General features: G+C 37.6%; 1 protein-coding gene across 1 annotated transcript; it reads left to right on the plus strand.

Annotated features, from left to right (window-relative positions):
• The first annotated feature begins 4,558 nt into the window (after positions 1-4,558).
• LOC113339931 (pectinesterase/pectinesterase inhibitor PPE8B-like) lies at positions 4,559-7,605 on the plus strand. The gene is made up of 3 exons (XM_026585156.1): positions 4,559-5,071; positions 5,916-6,563; positions 6,658-7,605. The coding sequence occupies exons 1-3, from the start codon at positions 4,720-4,722 to the stop codon at positions 7,353-7,355; spliced, it is 1,698 nt and encodes a 565-aa protein (XP_026440941.1). The 5' UTR covers positions 4,559-4,719; the 3' UTR covers positions 7,356-7,605.
• The last annotated feature ends 2,554 nt before the right edge of the window (positions 7,606-10,159 follow it).

The raw sequence follows: 10,159 nt of genomic DNA on the forward strand, positions 1-10,159 counted from the left end.
GTCATACTGCCGCATTTGTTCAAAAATCTCCCTCAGGTCCTGTACATGGTCTTTGGCTTCTTTACTCTTTACTAACATGTCGTCCACATATACTTCTAATGTTTTGTGTATCCATTTCGCGAACACCTTCTCTACCATTCTTTGGTATGTTGCTCCCGCATTTCGCAAACCAAATGGCATTTTCGTGTAACAATATAAACCTCTAGGGGCGAAAAAAGCAGTATGCTCTTGATCTTCTTCAGCGAGAGGGATTTGGTTATATCCTTTGTACCCATCTAAAGACGATACCCTATCATTTCCCGCTGCTGATTCCACCATTTGAGGAATATCTGGTAACGGAAAGCTATCTTTAGGGCAGGCTTTGTTTAAATCAGTGAAATCTATGCAAATCCTTATTCCTTTATTTTTCTTTGGAACAATGACCATGTTCGCTATCCACTCTGGGTATTTAGCTTCTCTTATAATTCCTGCATCAAGCATTTTCTGTAGTCTTCTTCTATTTGGGAATGGTAGGCTGTTGCGATTTTTATTCTTTTGTTTAAATGGTCTCACATTCTTGTTAATCTCCAGCTTGTGACATGCAATTGATGGATCTATTCCCGGTATCTCATCCATGCTCCCTGCGAAAATGTCTTTATATTCTCGCAAAAGGTTAACAGTTCTTTTCTTCTTCTACATCCATCTTGGTTCCAATTCTCAATATTAGAGGTTCTTCTATAGTCCCAACGTTTACTTCTTTTGTTGGTTCTGCGGCAGTGTAACTGGACTTGGGTTCTCCCATTGGTGTTGGTTCTTTTATTGTTTTCACAGGTCCTTCTCCTTCTTCCGAAATTTCGCTGGGTATTCCCCTGCCTTCTTTTGCCCTTATCGTGTACACTCTAAATTCTTCTTCTTTCTTTGCCTCCTTTGCCAACTTTCTGCGAAATTGTTTTTTTTGCTCGTCCTTCATAATGCTTTACTTCAATTTGATGACATAATTTCGCATTGTCAACATCTTCTGATTTCACCTATTCCATTTGGTGTGGGGAATTTAATACATTGATGCAACGTTGATACTACAGCTTTTATCGCATGTATCCATGGTCTTCCTAGCAACATATTATATGGCGATTCCATATCCACCACGCATAGTGTCACGTGTGTTTCGATCTCTCCTAGTGGAATTCGTACCACTATTTCTCCTTTAGGTTTTGTTGTGGATTTTCCAAAGCCATGAACAAGATATGTTGAACTGGACATTTCTTCATCTTTAAATCCCATTCCCCTGAACGCATGATAAAATATTATATCCACTGAACTTCCTGTATCGACTAAAGTTCTGTTCAATGTCCATTCTTCCGTGGATTTTGTTGTTGTCCCCTTCTCTTTTCGCGTAATAGGCACTGTAATAACCAATGGAGATGTGTGGTTCAAATTTTCTTTTGGTATTTCTGCCGCCATGAATGTGATTTTTTGCTTTTCCCAATCTTTCAAGGGTGATGTCTTTTCTACCGCCATAACCTTCCTTCCTTCAAAATCTCGTTTATGTATCCTTCCTTTGATGTTTTCATGGAATCCATTAACCATTGTTTTTGTTATCATATTACACTCCAATCTTTTGTCATCTTCATTGACTCTAATCATTTTTCTTTTAACTGGTTCACTGATTTGTTTAATCACTTTCTTGATTTGAACAATCTCAACAACAATCTTTAATTTTCAATCTTCAACGCCATTATGTAGTTGCAGGAAATCCTACACAACACCCCTCATATGATTTCATTAACATTCAACTCATTTTAGATTAACAATCTTAATTTTATTGATAAATCTTTGAACAATCTTACAAGAAAAGATAAAGGAATCAAGAATAACCACTGCTCTAGATTTTCTCTCTCCTATTTACTTGCTTCTCACTCAAAAAAGATCTCTCTCCTTTCCTTTACAACGGAACGACTATTTATAGGGAATTACATAGTGGATGACAGCTAATCTGTCCTTTTTTTTCGGATATGACTTACGACATTCTCGCATCCTTACAAATGTTAATCTCGCAAACTCTCTAATTTTCGCAGGAACATCACATTTTTCTCATGATTTTAGCTGACGTCGTTTATTATGTCATTTCTGAAATTGTTCTGTGACGCTGTTGTGTTGTGTTGCTGATAATTTCGCTAAGGAATTATTGCTGCGAGATTCTGATCCTACAGTTAGCTATTGTATGGACAACGTTTATTAGCTGTTCTACTGATATATCTAACCGTAGTTACTTTAGTAGTTGCTAGTAGATGCTTTATTTCATTTACAATTCCCTGGTTTTGCCAAAATACATGAGGGATAGCATCATTGATAGAGTTCACCAAGTTTAAACAGTCTCCTTCCAGAATTATGTTATCAGCTGATATAGTGCTTGCCCAGATAAGTGCTTCCTTTATGGCCATATATTCCGCCTGCTTAGGGTCTAGTCCTCCATTGAAGTAGCATCCTCTAATATCTCTGCTTGTACCTGAATGATCGCTCAGAATTATCCCAATACCATAAGACTTTGATAACCCATCAAAAAATGCATCAACATTTATTTTAAGATGGCCTAGAATTGGAGGAATCCAATATTCCTGTTTTTTTTTAATATTTTCCTCATATGAGGAATTAGTTAAGCTAATTGTGATGTTCGACTAGTTTATAATCTTTAAAAAGAAAAACTAACCCGAGTCGAAAGATATTTTTCCATATACGGCTGAATCTAAAGTTCATACAACTTAATCCAAAATTCTATATGAATCATGTTTTTGAACAAGTCAGAAACCGCTCACTCACAAGTGGGTCCCAAAAACTAGCACCCCTGTAAATCTCCAAAGAACGAGCCCCAATTTGTGTGATTGTGCGATTTGTAATTTTAATTTTAGGAACTCTTTAGCTACGATTAAAAGAGTATTGATACACACAACGTGATTTAAGCGCCGTGTGTCCACTGAGAGGGATCTGACGGTCTCAGATCCCGCGTTCTCAGCATCAGGAGGGGGTGGGCAGGCTGGGCCCCACCCGCCTCTCACACGGTGCTCACCATGGTGCAGACATCACGGTGCGTCTATCATTTTCGCGATTAAAATTGATAGTTTCTTTTTGTTGTTGATATATCATGGATTAGATAGTTATCATTATTAACCAGATGATCTACAATATGATAACATTATCCATGTTGGTGGAGGGCTTTCACAAAATCCTTGTGAAGGATGAATTGAGTGATCAAATTATGAATGTATATCCTCATCCATCAATCCCAATTTTCCCAGCTGGAAATGTTTCTCAATTTAAGGATATGGTGGTGCTGCTGATTTGAATATGACCTAAGCAAGAGGACCACAACAGTGAATTTAGGATTAGCCTGCTGGATCCTGCGTCAGAGAGATAGTGAACTAGAGAGGTATTAAATCCTTCTGTCATCTTTGTAATGCCAATGCCATAAATATATGGGTAACCACCGGAAACCGTTATATTTTAAAACGACTCTTAATGCGATAAAAATAAATAGCCTATGGCATGGGAAAATTTTGAATCAATTTCCTTTTTAACACAAAGAACGTGTACTTTAAGCCGCTCACATCCATTTTATGTACATTTCTGCAAAACATAAATCAGAGGGCTTAAAGATGCATTTTCATGGTGCCCTCATGTGTGATGTCTTCTTTTTTTGCTTTGATGGAATGACTAAGAGTACCTAAATAATAACTCTGGCCAGCCTTGTTTTGAATGCAGTTATTACTTAGACAAATCGGTTGGGGAAGATACCAATAATTTGTTGGACCAAAGTCAAATTTGAAGAGACAGAGTGTTCCTTGACTTTTAAGATTTCCTACAATATTTATGAATTATGAGACCACTCTTTGGCATGGTAGGTACATGGGGTTGTCATCCTTCTTTCATATTTCAAGGTCATCCAAACAAGTGTTGCAGATCAACACGGTTTTGCAGATTTAAGGGAACAACTAAGAGAGTTAAATGCAATGATACTGATGTATCCTTCCTTACCAAAATATACGAATACTGCGAACATGCATATGTTTGTTGGAGATGCCCTGAAATTCACTTCATTAGTTAGCCCCAATAGTACCAAATAGTGCAGGGCCTTACCCGGAAAAGATACACAACCAAATGTTTTTCTATTGTGTCCCGAAAAAACAAGATCAATAACCATAGAACTAGTAGTGACTTTATGTTTCACTTTCTACCTTCAGTCCCGGGTCTTTCACGAAACAAATTGAAAATGGTGTTTTACCTTTGGTTCCGAACGAATTTTAAGTAGTGTTTTATTTTCGGTCCTAGCTTCGCCATAAAACAAATACTCCCTCCATTTTAAAAAGATTTCATGTGTAATTTGTACATGAAGCAATCCTATCCTCTTGAAACGGAAAGAGTACAAAAAAAAAAAAAAAAAAAAATTCGACCACATTGCCTGTCCTGCAAGAAAATTTAATCAAAATGACTCACCCTGACTAGCTCGGGTTCATTTCCCGGAAAACAGTTTACCAGTATATAACCTCTCTAGGGCTCTATCTTCGATCCTACCTGCCGACACCTCATCTTCATTTCTCTCAACTGCCCAATGCACTTCAATACATTCCTTAACTACACTACTGTATTTCATGACCCACCACCACCACCCTTCCAAACATAGATGCTTATCATATATTTAACCCTTTCATCACTACTAACTCATCCCACACCTAAATATCCCTCCTAATGGCAGCTTCTTCCAGTAATATCTCATCCCTCTCCATGGGGCTCATAATTCTCATCATCTCACTGTTATCATGTTCAACACCTGTTTATGTTCATTCCTTGTCTTCTTCTTTTGATGCCAATGATTTGTCGACGTCCGGATCATGTTCGGGAAATCCGTCCTCAAATGAACTTTTAGCATCACTTACCTCATCAATTGAACAGATCAAAACTGTTACTTCTCTTGTTGCCGGGTTCATTAACCAATTCGACGATTTCCGTCTAACCAATGCAGTTAACGATTGCATCGACTTACTCGATTTCTCTGCTGATGAGTTAAGCTGGTCTGCTTCTGCAACACAGAATCCCCATGGTAATGCTCTATATTTAGTACTTGCGCATTGCGATCATATTTCATTACATACATGTTCTTGCATGCCAGCATGTGAACAGTATAATTAATTAATTAGTTAATTAGTGACAGTAATTGTGGATAAACCGTGGTTATTACTTGCTTATAAGCCATGATTTCAAGTCTTCTGAAATGTCATTTTGCAATTTTGCAACCATTATTGCTACTTTTAGAGCTAGATTAAGAGATTTTTCAGATGCCAATACTTGATCATCATAATGCTTATTCGCCAACCACCGCTTTTAATAATAAGATTCGCAGTGTTGCATGTGCAGCCTGGCCACATGACCTACGAGTTGACGATCAACATTTAATTTACTCCACTCCTTTTTCTTTCTGGGTCCTCTTAAGTCGTATACCCGTATACATGTTAAGGTGCATTAAATTAATACTTTTTTGTATTGGAAATAAGATTTGTTTGTTTTATTGCAATGAAAACAACAATTCTTTGCATTATAAATATGATTTGTTGTTTTTAATGCAAGAATTACCAATTTTTAATAAAATAAAACAAAAAAAAACACAATTTCTAATATTATTAAACAATTATTTATTAAACCTTAACATGTATACGGACATACAAGTTAACATAACCCTTTTGCCTCGTGAATGCTTTTTTTTAGTGGAATCCAATTCGATGCTGATTTGAATGTTGTCAGACTTATGTCACATTAATGTCCCTATCCTGACATTTTGGTTAGGCATTTTTTTATAAACTGTCACTAAACAAAGTGTCATGTATAATTAAAGTGTCTTAAATAAATGTCCCTAAGAGTGTTTTTGGAAATGGAATTGTAATTTGCAGGCAAGGATGACAGCACTGGGAACAGAAAATCTGATCTACAATCGTGGCTAAGTGCTGCGTTAGGAAATCAAGAGACATGTAGAGACGGTTTTGAAGGTACCAACAGTTTTATAGCAAACATTATCGGAACAAATCTGATACAAGTGTCATCTTTAGTTAGGAATGTACTCGGTATGGTCTGTAATGGAATTCCCTCGGACGGGTCATCTTCGTTGCCGTCAAGAACAACCAAGCCGGCGCCCTTATCAAAAACAACCAAGCCGCCGTCGAAATTGCCACCACCAGGTACTCACCCTAATAGGAAGCTAATGAGAGTTGACGATGGGACAATCAAATTTCCGTCGTGGATGAAACGTGCTGACCGAAGGCTTTTACAAGCTTCGCCAAATGGGATAACAGCTAATGCTGTTGTTGCTGCGGATGGATCTGGTACGCATGCCACGATTATGGATGCGGTGTTAGCTGCTCCTGATAGCAGTGCGAGTAGATACGTGATACATGTGAAGCAAGGTGTCTATAAAGAGAATGTCGAAATCAAGAAGAAAAAATGGCATATCATGATTATTGGAGATGGAATGAACTCTACAATTATTACTGGTAACCGGAACTTCATTGATGGTTGGACGACGTTCCGGTCAGCAACATTTGGTAAGTTTCGGAGAATATTAACATTCAGCAGCTTAAGAAAATTTCTGCCAACAACCGAAAAATGACGCTAACACTATTTCAATTTGTTTTGCAGCTGTAGCGGGCAGAGGATTCATAGCCAGAGATATCACATTTGAAAACACAGCCGGACCGGAGAAGCACCAAGCAGTAGCACTACGGTCAGACTCTGATCTATCTGCGTTTTATCGATGTGGTATGCTTGGGTACCAAGACACGCTATACGCACATTCGCTTCGCCAATTTTACCGTGAATGCAAAATTACTGGTACGGTCGATTTCATATTTGGCAACGGTGCTGCTATATTTCAAAACTGCCAAATTCTTGCAAGAAAAGGTCTTCCAAACCAGAAGAACACTGTCACCGCCCACGGCCGTAAAGATCCAAACCAAAATACAGGTTTCTCAATCCAATTCTCAAACATTTCCGCTGATTCGGATCTCCTTGCATCGGGTAACACGACTCAGACCTACTTGGGTCGCCCATGGAAGCAGTTTTCAAGAACTGTTTTCATGAAATCTTACATGAGTAATGCTATCAGACCAGAAGGTTGGTTAGCATGGGATGGAGATTTTGCTTTGGATACACTGTATTATGGTGAGTACATGAACTATGGACCAGGAGCCGGTTTAGATAACCGCGTCAAGTGGCCGGGTTACCATCCGCTTTATAACTCAACTCAAGCTAGTTTCTTCACTGTTGGCAATTTTTTGGATGGTAATTTATGGTTGCCATCAACTGGGGTTTCATTCACAGCAGGCTTGGGGGAATAATCCAAAGGATTCATGTAGCGGGATTCATCTATCGTATGTATACTTAAACCAAATTCATATGGTTATACATAAAATTTCATTTGTATCTGAGCGATTTATTGAATTCCAAAAGAAACTCGTTGAATGTTTTTGTATATATATAATGTAATATTGACCTTCCCTGTCATATTTAGTCAAGTTTCTCTACGCGTTGTATGATTTTTGGCGAGGACGATCAATATCTTCAATGGAACGAAATAATGCTCTTATATTTTTTTTGCGTTCATTACAACTTACGCAACGAATCTGCTTTTATTTTCACAAAATTGGTTAAAAAGACCAAAATCAACAATTTCTGGGTGAAACGGACATGTAAAATTTGATACTGTTTAAATGGACGAAAATGTAAATATAGTCAGGATGTAAACAGTTTTATCTTACCAATTTTCAAATATTTTTTCTTATTTTTAATTTATATCAGGATGCATCCAGTTTCATCCTCCATCTTTTTTAAGTTTAAGTCAGGATGAATTCAGTTTTATTCTTCTTATTTTTTTGTGTCCATTTCACCCATACTAATTTTTATTTGTCCATTTGAATCATGTTTTAAAAATATTTGGACAAATGATCTATTTTGCGTTTTCTTTTCGTGTACCCGAAAATGGAAGTAATCTGCAATGAGTTTAAAAAAAAAAAGTGTTGCATATTCCAAACTAATTTACAAGCAAAACGATCGAAATCAAATGTACTATGTAGTAATGGACATATAGAGGTAGCTCAACCGAGAATTATCGATCCAGATAGCGAAAGATGTTACCCTTAACTCAACATGTGAAGGTTATGCGGATTTAGCAGTGGTCCATTCCCAACCACATGAAAAGGTCAGCTTCGTCTACCTATTGCTTGCAACATGACAATTCATATTAGCAGTACTGGTCCACGTCCATCCCTTATATCCCCAACTCAGCTGTAACCGAAAAAAATCCTACCAGAACCACATCAACAGCGATGGCACAAGCCACGCACGTTCTCTTCCGTTCATAATTTGGATTACCCCAAACATAAAATCTCCATCAATTGTATGTTACTTCAAGTTTATCGATACACATAGATGAGGGTTGTATTACGCACGCATGTACAAGAAAATTTTTGATGGGTGCAAATTTCTAAGGGGTCATAGGGACCAATAAAAAACACATTTGCCCTTTATTTTGTGACCGTTTTTAACAAGTTTGAGTTAAACCAAGCAAATCTCGTTAGCTATGTAAAAATAGTAACTAGCCTAAATCAAGGTTAACTAATGGGATCGGATCCACTGTACCCAAACAAAGGTGTACCCTTTGTGCCCGCCAACTAAAATTTGACGTATGTTAATTGAATAGGTTGATGTGCTAGCCTACCAGCGAGTTTCATGGGTAACCTAGTCAAAGGATTCCAAGCGGATGGGGGCTGAGAGCAAGCTAACTCTACCTTTCATGTTAATTCCTGCAGTATAATGCTATTGGGGACTCGAACTTAGGACCTCCTGAAACGTATGAAACTTTAGGAAACGGGGATGACCAGCTGAACTAGGTGCCCGTTCTATCGACAAAGAAAAATTTTATTGATAAAAAACGAGGGTATAAGAGGCTTATACCACCCGAAAGAAACAACAAGAAGGGTGGCTTAGAACAAGACCATCCAAAGAAAACAAAAACAACAACTGAGATTCCCTAACTCAAACCAACAAAACAACGATTCTGAGTTAAGGAGGGTGAAAATATGTTCTCGGCCAGTTCTGAATAACATCAGCAAAAGAAACATTTTCAAACTCCCTGAAGACTAAACACCAAGTATAAATCTCATACTGAGCTTTGTTGATGACTGTAATTGCCGAGCTCACCTTGCCATTAAAAACTCTCGAGTTTCGCTCCTTCCATATGCTCCAAAGAATACATGCAGGAACGATGTTCCATATCTTTGACTGCACTTTGCTCAAATGAGGAAGGTTCCAAGATGAAAGCAGGGAAGTAACATCCGGTGTCATAGTGAAGTACCATTTTAATTTCTCTATGAAGTGAACCCAAATCTTCTTAGCGAAATCACAGTGAAGAAAGACGTGATCCAAATTTCAATTTCGCTACAAAAAAGACAAGATGTAGGAACATCCACACCTCTTCTTCCTAACATTTCTCTAGTAGGCAGTCTTGAATAAGTAATAGTCCAAAGGAAAAAACCAATTTTGGGAGGCACCTTCAACCTCCATATGAGCTTGAAAATGGTATGCGCTGAAATCTCCATATCTGAATTAGCTAAATTATCATATGTTGATTTTATAGAGAATTTTTTTTTTGCTAGTAAGAGACCATTCCAAAACATCTTCCTCCTCCTGATTTAAGACAACACCATTTAGTTCCGTTTGTAACCACTCGAATTCTGTTCTGACATTTGCATTCAATCTTCTATGAAAACCCAAGGACCATTTGGAGCCAGTAGATGCTGCATCATAACATTCAGTCACAAGACAATTTTTCTTTCTGGAGAGTTGGTATAAGTTTGGAAATACCTGACATAAAGGAGTAGATAATAACCAATTATCCAGCCAAAATCTCACCTTTGTACCCTTGTTAGCCTTAAATTTGACGTTTTTAATGAAAATCTGCTTGCATTTCATGATTCCTTTCCAAACAGCTCTACCAAAAGTTCCATTTGGTGATTTTGATAACCAATCTACACCATCATTCCCATATTTTTCAGCAATTAGATTTCTCCACAAAACAACATCTTCTTTCGCATATCTTCAGAGCCATTTTGTTAGCAACGCCTGATTCATCTTCTTTAAACAT

This window comes from Papaver somniferum, unplaced genomic scaffold, assembly GCF_003573695.1.
Source record: "Papaver somniferum cultivar HN1 unplaced genomic scaffold, ASM357369v1 unplaced-scaffold_21, whole genome shotgun sequence".
In the NCBI taxonomy this organism is placed as follows: domain Eukaryota; kingdom Viridiplantae; phylum Streptophyta; class Magnoliopsida; order Ranunculales; family Papaveraceae; genus Papaver; species Papaver somniferum.

Excerpts from the sequence above, each read along its gene's own strand:
- LOC113339931 (XM_026585156.1), top strand. The coding sequence starts at position 4,720 with ATGGCAGCTTCTTCCAGTAATATCTCATCCCTCTCCATGGGGCTCATA. Across the intron at positions 5,072-5,915 it reads TGCAACACAGAATCCCCATG|GCAAGGATGACAGCACTGGG; the intron begins GTAATGCTCTAT and ends TGTAATTTGCAG. Across the intron at positions 6,564-6,657 it reads GTTCCGGTCAGCAACATTTG|CTGTAGCGGGCAGAGGATTC; the intron begins GTAAGTTTCGGA and ends TTTGTTTTGCAG.